Below are 19235 nucleotides of genomic sequence, written 5' to 3'. Positions count from 1 at the left end.
GCAGTATTTGTTACTATTGTTTTGTGTGAGTGTGTGCCATTCTGAGTGCTTATTGGGATCTTGTAATTTTATTTTATTTTCCAGAGACATGTATTGTTGAGCATCTTTTCAGACACCTTCCTGCTGTCTCTAGAGCTTATTTTGTGAAGGGTCTTTTCATGTTTCATTTCTTCTTCTCCATTTGTCATTGTCTGCAAGTCCTGTGGCACAGAAGACCATCATTTTAATTTGTTGGACATGTTGTTAACTAAGGCATTAGTTATTGTGCATTTTGAATATTTTATTATTTAGGAGATATACATGCGCAGCATTTTCACAAGTTACCTGAACCAGTCCTCAATTTTCAGTTGCTTCTTAGGTCATAATTTTAAAGCCAAAATTACCAGATAGGAATAATGACAATATGAGACAGTAAAATATAACACTGCAACATTTCCTACAGTTCATCTTTTGAAATATTCAGAGGCATAAAATACATCTATTTAGAAAAACAATTCTGATTTTTTTCCTTTTTTCTGATTAAAACAATATTTCAAATCCATAATTTCCATGACACGTTATCAAGGCCAGTAATTTTCCCTGTGTTTCTCTACAATTTGTATTTGACATTTTGACTTCATGTAAAACCTGTTACTCAGAAAATAAAGAAACTGTTGCCACCTAAGGCAGCATACCCTTGAAAGACTGCAGAACACAGAGTGCTGCTTAACTGAATTCATAACAAGAGCTCCTCTTCCTCTATCTTTGGATAAATTTCAAGGTGGTGCATACCTGTAATCCCAGCTACGTGGGAGGTTGAGGCAAGAGAACTACAATTTTGAGGCCAGTCTAGTTTTGCAAGGTACTAAGCAACTTGTTTCAAAATAAAAAAATAAAAATGCCTGGGGATGTGGCTCAGTGGTTAATCACTGCTGGGTTCAATCCTTGGCCAAAACAAATAAAAAATGAAAAAAAGATTTGTGGTCTGTTGTTATGGCTCAGTGGTAGAGCATTTGCCTAGCACATGTGAGGCACTGAGTTTGATCCTCAGCACTACATAAAAGTAAATAAATGAAATAAAGAAAATGTCTCCATATACAACTAAAAATATTAAGAAAGATAAAGTTTTGGATCTGATTCACTAAAATGCCATAAAGGTGTTAGAATATTCTAAAAAATATATTTTGGCATCTTTAGAATCACAGCATGTAAAATTCTTTTTATTTTAGAGAATTTTTTCACAGTAGTTTATAAGGTTACTGGAAACCTCATTTTAAAAACATATTTTTACATATGTATTTTTATGGAGTACAATATGGTAAGTCAGTATATGTATATAAATTGTAGTAATCAGATCATAGTAATAAGGATTTTAATCTTTTCAGCTGATAATGGTTTTTAATATTGGGAATTTTATTTTAAAACACAATTTAGGTTGTTTTAAATAATAGTTCCGCTCCTGGGTCAGAGAAGTACCAGAAGTGATTCCTCCATTCTGTTTTTGGTGCCCCTCACTGAACTCATTCCATGTGTCTTTTGCCTGCTCTTCCCATTCCATGTTGACCACCATTCCGTTCTGTTCTACTAGATTTGCTTACTGTTTTCTACAAAAGAGTGGGAACATGTGCTGCTTGTCCTTCAGAACTAGGCATGTTTCTCTTAACATAAAGAAAGTCAAGGGCCATTTTTTGTTATGGTAAGATGCACGTAACAAGAAATTTACCACTTTATCCTGTTTTTTGTTAATTCCAACAGCTTTGTTTTATTTGTTTGTTTTGCATTTACATGACAGTTGGTAGTATTTTGACATATTATACATACCTGGGTTGCAACCTAAAACAATTTTGATCCCATTCTCTGGTTGAATATTTTGATCCTTTCTAAGAGTGCAGATCAGATTTATTCCCTCAAGAATTTATTTATTTTTGTTTCCAGCTGAATAATATTCCATGGTATGCCAAGGACATGTTTTGCTTTTACATTCATATGCTTTTGGGCATTGAGGCATTTCTGATGTGGGCTACCATTAATAATGCTACTTTGAGCACTAGTGTACATACAGTAACTTGAGTCCTTACATTCAGTTCTTTTTAAAAGATCAATAAGAGGAGAATTGATGAATCAGGGGTAATTTGTGACAATAAATATGTCAATATTTATTGGGAAGAATACAGCTCACTTAAGCACTTATTAAAACCTGCTGTACACTGTCAATGTGTTTTCAATGACTCACCCAAGCCATGAAGGTCCCACTTCATAACAATCACTTGCTGACACCAAGCAGATATGTTGGGCCCTTGTGTTAACTCAAAAAGTAAAGAATTGACATTTCTATAAATTTGTTATTCCCTTGTTTTAAAGTAACAGATTTAACCAAACATGCATAAATCCATATTAACTTCCTCTAGAGGGCATATATTCTAGGCTATAATTTACTGTTCATAAGCCAGTTTATTGGCATATTAGGAAAACTTATCTATCATCACTAGTTAAGTATGCGCTATCTTCACCCACAAAGATTTCAAAAAGTTAATGATTTGTTTTTCAGTGCAGATCAGCAGCATAGGACTGGTTGTGGCATAGCCATTGGCCACCATCATATGGATATAATAATAAACTGGGTCATTGTTCCCCGTAGTTCTTGAGGAGGAGAAGATGCTGTCCAAACAGTACATGAACACAAATAAACTCATGAGCAGAAGGATGGTCCAGGTGGCCCTCTGCACGGGGGATGCCTTTGGAGAAAGCCTGGTGTTGTGAAGGTGCTGGATGTGCCTCCTATGCCTGCACAGGAGGGCCACCATGTACCCACTCGAGAGGGCCATTAACCCTATGAGAAAGACATCCCGGAATACACCTAATACAGAAAATAAATGCCTGAAGAAGTAACTCATTTGAACAATTTTGCAAGGTTCAGTAATAAACACAATGACATTTGAGGTCACATTGGGAATGGCATTAGAGGACAAGGAGAAGTGAGCACTGAAGGACATGTAGAAGGCCCACAGGAAAACAAGGACACACAGGGTCTGCTGTGGGGATTTATGTTTGAACTTGGCCAAGCAGGAGCTTCTGGGGCTGAGGGTGATGGCCTGGAGGACACTCAGCAGGCAGGTGGCACAAATGGAGAAGCCCCTCAGAAACCTGTGCACATAAATGACTGATTTACACTTGATGTCATCCCAAAAATCCTGAGAAAGAGCAACATCTGTAGCTATGTACCCCAAAATTGTCATCATCCCTATGTGGACTAGGGCCAAGAGACCAATGATCAGGTCAGTGGGCTTGAGCCTGTGCTGGAGGAGGAATGTGAAGATGTGGAAGAGAAGGAGGATGGAGTTGGCTGAGATCCCAAGGCCAACTTCGGAGAAAAATGCATTTCTTATGCCAATATAATCATAGAGTTTGTTGGTGATTTTCATCTTTTGAGCAATGAATCACATAGTATATATCTTAGGAGAAAATGAAGAAAAGACTTTATTTTGAATAGTATAACACCCATTAATCTCAGCCTCTCCTGTTACCATCAGGACATGTGTGGATTCACCCCAACACAGTCTTTTCTCACTTCAGCATTCAAGTCTCTCTGACACTCTCCGGGTGCCATTTTCCTGTTATTACCAAATCATGTCTGGATTGTGTAATGATTTGGGGGCTGTCATCTTTCCTGTGCATTCAGAATTATAATGTGCTACTGAAAATAGTTCTAGTTTATAATATCATCTTGAAGTTTTTGGCATAGTGCCTTAATTGGTTTCTATCTTCTCATTTCAGCCTCAAGTACATATTGAAAATTGTACAATTACCGATGCATTTAAATGGAAGGCTTGCATAATAATAGAGAATTCCAACTCTCTCAAGAAATGAATCTTGATGGAGTAGTTGTATACCTAGTTATATGATTGGAGTTTTGTCTTTAGTCTGGTTTATTATCAGACCTAATATCTTTAATACATTAACCAAGCCAACATTAAAAACTACACACTGTAAGACATGTCGTTTGAATATGCATATAATATCTACCATTTATTTCAAGTGTGATCTTGAGCAGTCTCTGATGCTTAATTCTTATCATCTCACCAATAAATATGGGCAGGCATATTACCTGAACTCAAGAGCTATTGTGTGTGCAAGAGGGTGAAGTACCAAATGTGGATGTGTTTTTAACATATAATTACATTAAGAAATATTGACCATTATTTTTAATTATGCGATTCCTCACAGATGACTGGAAGGACATTTCAGTTTTTTAATAATAACTACCTCTGTTGCTGCCTCAAAAGAGTTCCATAATTTTGGAACATTTTCTCACTATCTGTAGAAAATTCTTTGGTGATATTTTAAGACAGTTTTTGAATCACCAGTGTACCTATATATTCTTATATACATATTATTATTATCACCAGAATAATTGTCCTAAGTGTTCCATGTCCAGTTATCAATTATTATTAGAAATATATTCTATTTTTTTCTACTCAGTCATCTGGAATCAGGGTGGTAATTAAAGTCACACTGAAAGTGATTCTGAGTCATTCCATTGTAAAGTTTTCATTAAAGTACAAGAAGTTGAACTTAGTCTGAAAGAATGACCTTTAAAAGAGTCCCATTTGTCATCTCCTAGAATTAAGAAATTTCAGTTCAGAGTCCCAGCATAAACTTGAGACAGAAAATTTGATGTTGATCTACTAATGGAATATTTCCTATACAAGGCATGTTTGTGTTTTATTTCAAGTGTCTGAAATTGTAGGTATATATTTCAAATCATTTCCAGTCATATTTTAAAAAGTAAATGTCATTAGAAAATTATGCATGTGAGGCTAAATCATTTCATGACTCTTTAGAACATGTTAATGTATAAGTCAGTATACGAAACATGGGTGCAGTGGGGCTCAACTCTAAATCCAGGGGCTTGAGAGGCTGAGAAAGGAAAATTTTAAGTTCAAAGCCAGCCTAAGCAGTGGTGAGGTGCTAAGCAACTCAGTAAGACCCTATCTCTAAATAAAATATAAAATATGGCTGGAGATGTTGCTTAGTGATTAAATTCACCTGAGTTCAATTCCCAGTACTAAGAAAAGAAAAATACTAACAAACAACAAAAGGTAAACATTCATGAACATAGGATGCCATGTATAAATCCAAGGTTATGTACATAATTGGTTAAAACTGGCATGCTCTTGTTTGTTTTAATTTTTAATTGGAATATACCCTTTGTACTTGGATATGGGGCCCAGTATTACAATTCTACATATGTATTTAGTGCTTTGGGATCATAGTGTGCCAATTTCCATCTTCCCCAAAGTTCTCATTTTTATGTTGGAAGCTGGCAAACACTTCTCTGGATACTTTAAGTTTTAACTAACTATTAAGCACTGTAATCACCCTATTGTGCTACAAGTCCTGGGCCACTTTTCTCTCTTAACTCTTTTTGGCACTCCACAACCACCATGTATCTCATTTTCTAATCATATATCTAGAAAGCTTTTGTCTTCACAGCTTCTGTGTGATCAACCTTTTCAGGTTCAATGCATGAGTTTCAGCATGCAATATTCCTGGAAAATGAAAACTCTCTACTACCACTAATAAAGGACAATATTTTCCCCAAGTAATGATCAGGTAAAGTGACAAAATTTTCTGCATTCACTCATTCAGTGTTTTGGGGTTGTTCCCATAATAAGTCCAGAAGAAAGATTAGAATATAGAAATAAAATGTCCATATGTTTCCAAGCTTTTCTGAATTACATTTGATCATCAGTCCTACATTGTTTTATTTTGTGACATCAATGGATATACAAATGGCATATGCTCATTCTTATAAATTGATTTCATATAAGTCAAATATTTATGGGTATTTTTATGGTATAAGTTTAAATATATTTACATTAGCATGTGATAAATAACTTTTAAAATGTTTTAGGCCAGGGAGAGTAGTCTGAGACAGGAGATTTCCAAGTTAAAACCCAGCCACAGTAGCTTAGCAAGGCCTTAAGCAACTAAGTGAGACCCTGCCTCAAGATAAAAAAAAAAATGATTGGGGTTGTGGCTCAGTGTTTAACATTAATGTGAGTTCAATTACTGGTGCAGAAAAAAATAAAATTGCCCTCTTTCAACAACAATAAAAGAGTGTATTATGAAACAAAACAAAAAAAATTGCATTAAGTGACATACAGAATCTGCTTTAAAATTATTTAAACATTTGAACCTTGTAAAAAACAAGCATGAAAACACTCACTGAATGAAATGTTTTAATCACCTGTGTCTCAAGGCCATTGGGTGACTTTAAGTTCAGTGTTACTGAGAAATCTGCAGTCCTCCAAACAGAAATAATGAAAAGCAGGAGTGTATAGTGCCATGAGTTTGCAATCATACTCAAAAATGCATGGATTTTTTTGTTCATTGCCTTAAAACCAGTGGAAACTTGTTTTCTGAAAGTGAATTTCTGCATTAGTAACAGGAAAGATTAGACCCTTTCCTGATGTCTGCATGAAATCAAGGGACACAATTTGCTGTAATCCTAAGCACAATTATTCTCTCTCCATGTAGTTCCCAGAGAAACCCGAGAAAAATGCTTTTCTAGTCATCCTGCTGTCTCCAGTTTTGAACCACAATCATATCAGCAAATGCTGCACATCAAGTAAATATGATTAAAATTATGTAAGTATATCACAGTGGTATTGTAAAGAATGTTCTATAGTATTGTCCACACTGATGAACCATTGTTGTGGGAAAGCATCCTGGGGAATTAGAACCATTCAGAAAGGGGAGCTAAGGAAAATCCTGTGGCACCAACCTTCCCTTCTATGGTCCATCTCAATCACACCTGGCACAGCACACCTTAGGTGATCAGGGGACAGAATACAAGCTTTTTGCCATCATTGGGGTGATTGGAGAACCCCCCCATCAATAAGGGTCTTAGGGTTGATGCTGCCAATTTGGTATCTTGATGCCCTCTTGTATCAGCACTAATATTGTACTTTATGCATTTGAGAAATCAAGCTGCCCCCAGACTTGACATTCTCTGGGGAAGGATGTATAAATCACAGTGACTATAACTTGAATTTCTGAAATAGGTCACCCTTGATGAATCCACATCTGGTAAGAGGAAGGAAAATCTAAGTAAGTAGATGAGTAGAACACATTACACATTTTTTTAAAAAGAAATGTCTACAAATTACAGAACTTTCATTTGTTAGTGCTCATAGTAAAGACTTGGGGACCCTCATGGTGAAGACTCCCTTTAACATCTAGATCATGGAAGCAGTCCTGTTAGACAATGTGCAGTCAACAATACCATGGGTGGCTCATGATACATACATCATCATACATGTTCCCTCAAACTAGTGAGAACTGCTCAGGCGGTGGATATGAGCTAGAGGTCCGGACAGAAGTGAGAGAATTACAGGAGGAGAATACCCCTCTGCAAAACTCACTGCAAGTGTGCCTTCTTAGGACATTCCAATTCCAGGGTGAAGGAGTGAAGGGAGCACACATCTGTTCTCTCCTCTGCAGTGTGAGCATCATCCTGCCTCTCTCTCAGGGATGAGATGACAGAGAGATCCTTTTACTTACTCACCACTAAATATTGCATGAATTTTCATGATCACACAGCTCCACTTCATTGTTGCAATCTTCCCCATCCTCCCTTCTATTCATTAATGTAAAAATGGAAAAAAGGGATGAAGCAGATGAGATTAGTCCTGCTTCAAGCAATTGGGTTTGTAGCTGAGGTCAATGTAGGCAGCACTTTCTACCTGTTGCACTTCTTGTGCTGGAAATCTATGAAGAGCACATGGAGAGATGACTGGCACCTCAGGGAGGGCAAAACCATTGCCCACCAGATGTTAGTCCTGTGAGCACATCTGCTGTGAGATACAGAGACTCTAGCAATATGATGAGCAAAACCCTGCACAAGGTTTTGGCAAACAAATGGCAGCTCTTTGTGAGAAATAGAGACGAGAATTATCAGTTGACTTGTGAATTGTCAGAATTGTAAAGGACAGCCTGGGATTCACAATTAGAGCTATGGGGTTTATATTACTCCATTTTAACTTTCACCTGAGAAAAGCCACTAGAAGTGAAAGTGTTCTTTTAAACTAAAGAAACAATAATCCCCAGAGATGCTTCTTCACAGACCCCAAGCTGTCTGTCACTACTAGAAAACCCAAGCTGTCCTGCAGAAGAGTCCTTCTCCCTGACTGATGCAGTGATGGAAGATTCAAGTCCTGCTTTCCTGCTCTACAGCTTTGGCTTTCCTGTCTGATTTTACCCTTTGAGTTTTAGTAACAAGAAAATGATATAGGTTGACATTTAGCTAGTCATGCTACAGATATGAAAAAGTGAGTTTTGGAAAAAAATCTAAAATGTAGGTACTGTTATCATGGTAGGGTGGGATTTGACTGACCTAAATGTTCCTCTAAACAAAATTAAATTCAAATGTTTCCAATCTAACAGAAATTGCAAAGGGTATTCTTCTTTAGTGACCAAATCATAAAGGACTCATGAACACAATTATACTTTCTCCAAACTATTCTGAATTATATTCCTGGGTGTTTTGGAGCCAGTAATGGGAAACGACCAGCATGTTAATTTGATTTTTTAAAATATTTAATGTATATTCAAAACTTATCATCATTGTCCTTTCCTAACTGATAGAGTAGAGCATAGGGGAATTTTTAATTTGTGAAATTAAATTGAATGCTAAGACATACTGAAAAAGTTTAAGTAGATATTTAATACTAGTGTGAGTTTTCCTTCTACGAAATGAGGTTTTGAACATAGTACCTCATTTCCTTCTGAAGATTTTAAAAATTAAAATGATTCAAACTTTGAAAGTCACTTGCTGATGTTCTATTTGTTTATGCACATGACAGAAGCAAAGGTATAGATAATTAAATGTCCAATTAAAACTTATGGCTTTCCTGATAATATATAAAGACTCTAGAATAGATAAGTTGTCACTAGATATCACTAAATTACAAAAATAAATGGAAAAATTAAAATTAATTATTATTCTCTATGAGAAATTGAGTAACTTTAGGAGTATCTAAATTGAAGAAGCAAACATTCTTAGAAGAGATTACCCTCACTGCACCATGAGGACACAGTCCTCTGGGCTCAGTAGGGCTGTTGAGCTGATGTCTCCTGCAGCTACCAGACACTTCACTAAAAGGCTCAGATTCCTTCCTTCCACAGCTTTTCTAGGGCCACCCAAACACTAATTCTGCATCTGAGGACACAGAGGCACTTACCCAGATGGCTGAGGCTGGGAAGGACTCAGAGCAGTTGAGAAGCGCCGAAAGAGATGTGAGGTTTTAGGAAAGGATGTCTTTAAGTCCTGTCTCTTCAGGGATGTAATTTTAATGTCTGCAAAGGTGACAAGATCCCACTGGAGAACACAGAACTGTGGCCTCCCCAGTGGAACATGTCCCCTGTCTCATAGTTTTACTTTCTTCTCTGGTGGATAACAACAGTCCTGGGAGAGCTGGGCCCCAAACTTTTCTCTAAGTTCCCTAGACACTTCAGGAGAGAGATCTTGATTGGGTTCATGTCCCCATCATATTGACAAGCCCAGTTACACTCATTCTGATCCTGAGGTCAAATGAGTTCAAACCATTCCACAATTGACCATGCTTCTCTTTTGGGCTGATGGATTCCTGGCACCCATCATGGTTTCCCAGTGGCTCTGACGATCCTCGCCCTACCATGTGTGATGGGCTCTTTCCCCCTTGTTTGTTCCCACATAGAGCACCCTGTTTCTGGGTACTGCTGGTTATGTGTGCCTTCATTTTATGTTAGGCACAGGGTCTCTGTTCTAATGCTTAAGTCCTTGTTCCAGCAGTCTGTCATGATATATTTTTTTCATCACAGGTTTTAGTAATTTGAGTTTTTTCTCTCTTTGTTAGCTTGGCTAAGGGTTTCTCAATTTGGTTAATTTTTTCACAAACATTTTGTTTTTCAATTTGTTGAATTTTTATTTTGTTTCAATTTTATTGGTTTCAACTATGATTTTAATTATTTTGCCTCCTACTGCTGTTGGTGTCTATTTGTTCTTTTTTTTTCTCGGACTTTGAGATACAATCTTATTTTTTTTTTAATTTGGCTATTTTCTATTCTTTTAATGAATGAGCTCAATGCAATAAACTTTTCTCTTAGAACTGTCTTCATAGTGTCCCAGAAATTTTTATATGTTGTATCACTATTCTCATTTCTAAGTATTTTTAAAAATTTTGTCTCTGATTTCTTTTGTCATCCATTGGTCATTCAATAGTGAATTATTTAGTCTCCAGGTGTTAGAGTATGTACTATTTTTATTTTACACTTGATTTCTAATTTTGTTCCATTATGATCTGATAAAATGCAGGGTAGTATCTCTGGTTTTTTTTTGTTTTTCTTTTTTTTTGTATTTGCTACTATTTGCTTTGTGGCATAACATATGGTCTATTTGGGGGAAGGATCCATGTGCTGCTGAGAAGAAAGGTTGTTTGCTTGTTGTTGGAGGGAATATTCTATATATGTCTGTTAAGTCAACATATTGATTGAATTATTGACTTCTACAGTTTCTTTGTATAGTTTTTGTTGGGAAGATCTATCCAGTGGCGAGAGAGATGTATAAAAGTCACCCAGTGTTATTGTGTTGTGGTCTTTTTTGTTCTTGTATTTGAGAAGGGTTTGTTTGACATAGATGCCCCATTTTTTGAAGCATAGTTATTTTATGATTGTTATGTCTTGTTGAAGTATGAATTCCTTAAGCAGTATGAAATCTCCTTCTTTATCTCTTTTCACTATCTTTGGTTTGAAGTCTACTTTATCTGATATGAGGATGGAAAAACCCTGCTTATTTACATGGTGCATGTGAGTGTTGTACTTTTATCAACCCTTTCAGCTTAAATCTGTGGATGTCTTTTCCTGTGTGATGAATATCTTGAAGGCAACATATTGTTGGGTTTTTTAAATCCAATCTGTCAGGCTATGTTTTATAATGTTGTTTTTTTTTTTTTTTTAGTTGTCAATAGACCTTTATTTTATTTATTTCTATGTGGTGCTGAGAATCCAAACCAGAGCTTCACATATGCTAGGCACTAAGCCAGAACCCCAGACGCAGTCTATGTATTTTAATTGATGAGTTTAGACCATTTACATTTAGGGTTATTATTATTATATGATTTGCATTCCTGGACATTTTGGTTTATTTTTGTTTTTTAACTTGACTTGGTTTCTCTTTGACTTACCTTTCCTTTAATGTGATTCTGCCTTTGCTAATTTTCATTGTTGTTTTTCATTTCCTCCACCTGGAATATTTTACTGAGCATGCTCTTTAGTGTGGGCTTTCTCACTGTGAATTCTTTTAACTTTTGTTCATCATGAAAGGTGTTTTTAATTTCATCATCAAATCTGAAGCTTAACTTTGCTGAATATAAGAGTCTTGGTTGGCATCCTTTTTTTTTTTTTTTCCCAGAGCTTTGTATATGTTGCTCCACAATCTCCTGGCTTTGAGGGTCTGGGTTGAAAAACCTGTTGAGATCCATATTGGTATCCCCCTATATGTGATCTGATTCCTCTCTCATGGCCTTTAAGAGTTTATTCTTAGTCTGTATGCTAGGCATTTTCATTACAATGTACCTTGGTATAGATCTGTTTCAATTTTTTACATTTGGTATCCTGTAAGCCTCTTGTATTTGGTTTTCCATTCATGTTTTAGAAATTTTCTGATATTATCTCATTGAAGAGATTGTGCATTCCTCTGGTTTGAAATTCTGTTCCTTCCTCTATCCCAGTAACTCTTAGTTTTGGTCTTTTGATGCTATCCCATAATTCTTGGATGTTCTGTTCATGATTTATTAAGATCTTCACTGTGTGGTGAAGTATATAATTTTCCAGATTATATACTTTGTCTTTATTATCTGATGTTCTGTCTTCCAAATGATCTAGTATGTTGGTGATGCTTTCTATGGAGTTTTTTATTTGGTTTACTGTTTCCTTCATTTCAAGGATTTCTGAGTTTCTTTTTTCTTTTCAGAATCTCTATCTCTTTCTTGAAATAGCCTTTTGCTACCTGTATTTGCTTCCTTATCTCTTTGTTGGAGTGATCAATTTTTTCCTGTATTTGCTCTAAAAAAATTAGGTCATTCTGAAATTCACCCATCACTTTAATTATGTATATTAGGAACTCCTTCTCTGACATTTCATTGACGCTGCTGTCCTTCGATTTTGTTATCATAGTATCCTGGTTTGTTTGGTGCACTTTGTTTTCTTGTTTTTTCATATTGTCTATGAGTCTTCCTTTCCTGCAGTGAGGATCCTTGCAGATTATTTGTACCTCACCTTGGTTTTGGGCTTCCAGACCTGGTGGTATCTCATGATGGATGCTACTGCAACTTAAGTTGGTGGTGGCAACAGTGGAGGTAACTCAAGAGAGCAATGGGGTGACCCAAGATGAATTCAAACTCTTAGAGAGATGGGGCTGAAAGGGGCGGGGGTTTACACTGGCTTTGGATGCCTGTTCTTAGGCCCTGTCTTTCGTCACAAGGTGGTGGCTACTGTGTGTTGAGGGCCATGTCCCCAGATGGAGGTAGGTTAGGCCTGGGATCCCAGGTGGATCAAGGGGTGGACCTGCACTTAATCTGGTCGTGGATTCCCCCACAGGTTGGAGGAGGTTGTCCTCAGCTTGGACCTGAGCTATGGCGTGTTTCTACCTGTCGACCACTGGGTGAATCCAGGCCACCTGGGCCAGGGCTCCCACACAGGTCAGTGAAGATGGACAAAGAACCAGGTTTTGGCTCCTTGGTTTTCTCCATTAATATTATGATTTCAATGTTTTTCAATTTTGTTTTAAATTGTATCATTCTTTTTCTGTTGCTTACTTTGGATTTAAATTGCTTTTCCTCTTCTGATTTCCTAAAGTAGGGGTTTAGATGATTGAGTTTAGATTTCCTTTTCCAAAATATAGATTGAGTTCCAAAAATTTACTGTTACTGATTTTACTGCATATCACAATTTTGATAGATTACTTTTCCATTTTCTTTCAGTTAACATTCTTTCTTGATTTGTATTGCTTTGTGCCTTATTCAGAAGTATAAACTCCCCAAGTGTTTGGGGGAGTTGCCCATTATCTCTCTGCTTTTTATCTTAAGTAAATTAGGGTCCTAGAGTGAGTATCACATTATGATTTGTTTAAAGTTTTGGGTAAGGCACGTTTCATGACCTCGTCTTTTAGGATGTGTTCTGACTTGCTGGATGTTTCTTGCAAACTTGAATGTGTGTCCTGACCTTGTTGGAAGAAGTAATGTGTAAAGGTCAATTAGATCCAGTTGATTGGTGGTACTGGTGAATTTATCTGTGTCTTTACTTATTTTCTGCCTGCTGAATCTGTTCATTCCCAATGAATGGGTGTTGAAATCTCCAGTTATGATATACATCATACTGTTTCTCATTACAGTTTTATCCATTTTTCACTCTTGTATATTTATATCTTTTGAGGAATGACCCCTTTGTCATTATGTGATGAGCTCTTGGTACCCGATAATTCCCTTGCTCAAAAATATGTTTTCTTGAAATTAATATAGGTACTTTCACTCTTTTGATTAATGTGAGCATTTTATGTGTCTATCCACCCCTTTACTTTTGATCAAGGTGTTATTATATTTAAAGTAATTTTATCATAAACAACAGATAGTCAGTTTGTTCTCATTTTTCAGCACCTATGGAAGCTTCTAAATTTTAATATTTTTAGGGAAACATTGGTCAGGCTGGGAATATAGCTCAGTGTTGGAGAACTTACCTAGCATGCATAAAATCAGGGGTCATCAATCCCCAATACCACACACATACACACACACACACAAAAAAAAAAAAAAAAAAACATAAACATATATCTAAAATTCTTATAAACACTTGAATTAATATTTTCTACAGATGCTATTTTGATTTCATTGGTTTGTATTCCATACTTTCCCTGCCTTATGTAATCTAGTTGAGCCATTTACACTATTGCATGTGCCATTTTTTATCAAATATTTTTGGATTATTTTTTGTAGCAGAGATTAAACCCTTGGCCACTTTATCACTATACCACATCTCCAGCCGTTTTAAGATTTTTTTTTTTTTTTTAATTTTGGCACAGGATCTCAACAAGTTACTTAGGCCCTTACTAAGTTGCTGAGGCTGTCCTCCACATTGTGATCCTTTTGCCTCAGCCTCCAGAGTTATTGGGATTACAGGCATGTGCCACTGCACCTGTTGCAAATACAGTTTTTTTCAACTTATTTTACTAGTTGCCAAGGAATTTGAAATATATATTTATAATAAATCCTATCCCACTTCCAGATAACCACCTATTTTACAAGTACTGCCAGTATCTGCAGTGTTGCTAACATTCATCTTACTTACCCAGTTAGCATTGCATCAATCAATGCCATGTGGCTATTTTATTTTTATTCTGGATAAACTGATTCCTTAGTGTTTTCCCCCAATTTCACTGTAATGTACTAAGACATTGTTTTCTTTTTCTAAATAGACTTCTTCAGATTCACATCATCAGGTTTGGTAAATTTGTCCATTACTTTCTCCTAGTATTCCCTGATTTTGGTTCCTTCCTGTGGTTTTAATGACAGATATTTTAGAATAATTAATAAGCCACTTATGTACATTTCACTTTTAAACATTTTATTATCATTCTCTCTGAGTTTTGTTACCTTTTGACTTGTTTTGAGGTTTCTTGGAGACTTATTCTGCAGTGTTTAGTCTTCCCCCAGGTCCATCATGAATTTTTACATTGCAGAAGTTACATATTTTTGTCATTGTGTTTTCATTAGATTCTGTTGAAAGTTCCATCTCTCTCCAGAAAAAAAAGATAATTTTTACATATTATATCTGTATGAACTTTAATTTTTAAAATTTGTTCTTTTTAGTTATACATGGCAGTAGAGTCCATTTTGAGATGTTCATACAAACATGGAGTATATCTTATTCTAATTAGGATCTCACTCTTGTGGCTGTACATGATGTGGAGTTTCACTGGTCATGTATTCATATATGAACAGAGAAAAAATATGTCTTATTCATTCCACTGCCTTCCTATTTCCATTTTATTTTTTCCCCCTCCATTCCCCTTTTTCAAACTCACTGAACTTCTATACCCCCCAATTGTGTGTTAGCACCCACATATGGGAGAGAACATTCATTCTTTGGTGTATTGCATGTTGATGCATATTGATAATAGCTGATTTAAAGGATCTTCTTCTAATTCCAGTATCAGGGATATCAGTAATTCTCCTTATAATGATGGTACTTCATTTTGATTAGAGATCAAAGGGTACCTCTTGGTCGAATATCTAATCATTTTTCATATAAATTTTATAAGGTACATTGGAAACAGAATTTTATATTGGTTTTGCCCAAGGACAGTGCATGCTGCCTCTGATAAACTGATTCCTTAGTGTTTTCCCCCAATTTCACTGAGACATGGTTTTCTTTGTTCTACATAGAATTCTTCAGATTTCCTTCATCAGGTTTGGTAAATTTGCACAGTTCTCCCCTGAGTACTGTTGTCCAGGAAAGAATGTGCCTTGGCTTACCTCAACCACCATGCACTAGCTCTGCCTCAAATTTTCTGTAGTTTGATTCATTTTAGTATGGAGGTTTTATTAACTTTTAAAAATTAGAGCATAATGTCTATACAGATTAGTTGAGTTTATCCCAAGAAACTCGTAATGCTGTTTTATTTCTTATTAAATCCTGTTTTCTTTTCTTTCTTTCTTTCTTTCCTTTTGGTTCCAACGATTGAACCAAGGGACACTTAACCACTGAGCCACATTCCCACCCCATTTTTAGTATTTTTTTTTTTGGTGCTTTTGTTTTTGTTTTGAGACAGGATCTCACTGAGTTGTTCATAGACTCCCTAATTTGCTGAGGATGGCTTTGAACTCACAATCTTTCTGCTTCAGCCTTCCAAGCTGCTGGGATTACAGGTGTGCACCACCATGCCCAGCTCATCATTAAATTTGATTGGCATCTTGAAACCTGAAGTTGAGAACTTGGAAACCATGGAATACAGGACCCTGTAGTACTCAGAAACCAGGTACTCTATGTGACAGTTCTTAAAGAAGAAAATGCCTGTCATACATTGCAGGGAGAGGACCCTCAGAGCCACTGGGAGGGCTCAGGTGCCAGGAATCTCACCAGAGTACAGGAATTACAAAGTCTGAAATAAGTTCACACTAATTTAAAGTTGGTACCAAAGTAATAAAATTGCTGTTGACTACATGATCTGACCCTTCAGGTGTTACATGCTTTTGTGTCAGGGTAACTTAGGAGAAGTTTTGAGCACAGCTCTCCCCTGAGTACCATTGTCCAGGAAAGAATAAAGAAACATTAAGTAACATGTAAATGTCCCACATGGGACACCATGGTTCTCTCCTCCCAGGGAGATCTTATCACACTTATAGAGGCACTAAAATTACCTTCCTGTAGAGAAATAAGCTATGCTGGTTTGTCTGAGGTCATTGCATCCCCTGCAAACCATCTGGTAAGTGCCTCTCTGATCCAGATGCATATCAGGGGGCAGGCAGGGCCTGAACCAGGGGTCTCCCAGTCAGATTTCAGGTTTGGATCAGCAGCCACCTCCAATCACCATCTGCATCTCAAAGGCTGTTTTCATTTCACTCTATGGAAGAATTTCTTGCTAGCATTCTTATTGTTTTAATTTAGTGACTCATAAAATTAGTAGTTTTTAATATAAAATGCTATTAATAAATTTAGATATGAAATCCTATAATTGATTTCAATTATACATTCCTTTGTTGAAATATAATGACTTTTGTTCACTTAATATCAGTTCTCAAGGAACATGTTATTCTCCTTTCATTTCACAGACTTTTGCTATGAGTTTTCACTAAATATACTCAATTTTTCTTTTAGCTTCTTTGTAATCTATTAAAGCTTTTAAAAATAAGTGATCTGTAATTTGAGTTTTTAAAAAGAATTTTTAAAATGCATGTGGTGGAGCACATTTAAGGAAGTGGGTTTGATTATCAGTACCAAATAAAAATAAATAAATAAAATAAAGTTAATTTAAAAAAAATTAGTTTGAAGAGAGATTCTTCATTCAAAGTATCACCTTTGAAAGAATTTGAATATGCTCATTCATACAAGATATGAACCAGCATTTTCTCACAAAAACCTTTTTTTGCACTCCTACTAACTTAACAAACATTACGTTAGTGGAGACACTACTTCACATGAGCGCTCTCCACTGGGCCATGTCTTCTCAGGGGATAATGAAAGTTGGACTGTAATTACATTATAAATAAAAGAACCAACGATGGTAGAAATTTTCTTTGCCTTGGTAGAAAAGGGCTTAGAATGTAATTTATCAGAATTTGGTGAGGATGAAGGCTGTCCATATATTTTTTTGACCATATATTTAAAAATACCTCTTATAATTTCATTAATAGTGGTTATGTCAAACCCATTCATGAGGGTAAAATTTTAAAACAAAATTTGTATTTATTTTATTCATTGATTATTAATGTATTTAATGGAACTGGGCATAGATATAGCACTTGTTGAGCACATTCAAGGCACTGTGTTTGATCCTCAGTACCACATAAAAATAAATAAAATAAAGATAATTTTATTCACCTGTGCTACATCCTCACACCTTTGTATTTTTTAGGCATGATCTCATTAAATTGCCCAGGCTGGCTTCAACCTTGTGATTACGCTGTTTCAGCCTTCAGAGTTGCTGGAATTACACATGTGCCCAGTTACAACAAAATGTTCTCCTCTTCCCTGAACTCATGTTTTTGTGTTAGATTTTTGTTGCTGCCCACCTCCTGATAAGTACTTATAAGTACTTAAGATAAATGTGAATAAATCTAGTTTTCTTGGTAATAAAACACAAAGGATATGATGGAAAAGGAAGAGGAAAGTCATTTATTGAGAACATGATGATGTCTTTGTTGCGTTATTGGGTTGATCAGAGAGACCTTCTCACAGAGGACACTTAGTATTTCTGAGTGTTGACAGTTCATGTTGTTGAGAAAGCAGCTCTAGGTCTTTTGTGCTTCTTTCCTTTGCGATAGTAATTACCCATTCTTGATAGTTTTCTTAAATTAGGTGTAAAATATTGACACTGTAGGTACCCATGTGTAAGCAAGCACTCTAAACTATACTTTAAAAATATTTTAATTTACAACACAGAGTATATAATTCTTACTTTTGTGTGTGCGTGTATGGGGAGGGAGTTTTGGGGCAAATGGATGTCATTCTTGCCTTCACGTAGTCCTCAGATTTTCTAGTTCATCCTCCCTGACCTCATGAATTTCACAAATGCTGTGCCCTTGATGTAGAACAGATGAGTCTGGACATCTGAGGAATTTTAGGAAGCAATTTTAGTTAAGCTGCAGTGGTTCAGAGGAGCTAATGCTAAAAATCTCTGGACCCATGATGTGAAAATTCTTTAGAATTTTCTTTAGTCAGTGGGGTGAATACATGACAGTGGGTGGGTACCTAACTGTTACTTTCAAGGGCTGGACTTGTAGCTCAGTGGTAGAGCAGTTGCCTAGCACATGTGAGATACTGGTTTTGATTCTGAGCATCACACAAAAATACATAAATGAAATAAAGTTAACTTCAATAAAAAAGTAACTCTTTGTCTCATATTTTAGTTCAGACAGATGTTTCACAAGTTTTTTCCAAGAAAAACAAAAATAGTAACCTTTGCACAATAAGAAGCTTGATTACAGACCTACTTATTACAAGGAGAAACCTGCCCTTTACAACCAAGGAATCTTTGACCCACAATAAGCTCTCCACAGAGATCCTGCTGACAGTCTTTGTAAAGCTCTTGTTGACTAGGAGAGAAACTTATAGGTTATAATTATGATGGGGACTTTGGAAACCTCAATTATGGTAAGGAGTTTTTTGGTGGGTACCTTGTGGCTGGGTCATGCTTACCACCAGCTGTTGAGTTGGTGATGATTTTGCTTTCCCCCAGTTTCATCAGTCTCCCCGGTTCCCTTTGTTCTTTTCCAGCTCAAATTCTGCCAAAAGTTGGGGTGTGTTGACCAGCGTACCTCCAGATCTAACTCACTCCAGTGTGCATGGTCACTCTCATTTCCTGGAAATTTTCCCCCCATGTTTACCTTTGTTTATAAAAAAGAACAATATTAATGGCAATCATGGTGAAGTCAGCTACTACGGTGTAGTGATATCAAGCCAAGCTGTGCTCTCTCAGGTACCTAAGTCACCTGGCTAAAGGC

At 36.3% G+C, this 19235-nt stretch overlaps 1 protein-coding gene across 1 annotated transcript; it reads right to left on the bottom strand.

Annotated features, from left to right (window-relative positions):
* Positions 1–2468: 2468 nt before the first annotated feature.
* Positions 2469–3401, bottom strand: LOC139707411 (vomeronasal type-1 receptor 90-like). Its single transcript, XM_071618645.1, has one exon. The coding sequence runs from the start codon at positions 3399–3401 to the stop codon at positions 2469–2471; it is 933 nt and encodes a 310-aa protein (XP_071474746.1).
* Positions 3402–19235: the final 15834 nt, after the last annotated feature.

This window comes from Marmota flaviventris, chromosome 10 (assembly GCF_047511675.1).
Source record: "Marmota flaviventris isolate mMarFla1 chromosome 10, mMarFla1.hap1, whole genome shotgun sequence".
Taxonomy (NCBI): domain Eukaryota; kingdom Metazoa; phylum Chordata; class Mammalia; order Rodentia; family Sciuridae; genus Marmota; species Marmota flaviventris.
The sequence above is the reverse complement of the archived record's forward strand: the minus strand, read 5'-3'. Positions and strand labels throughout refer to the sequence as shown.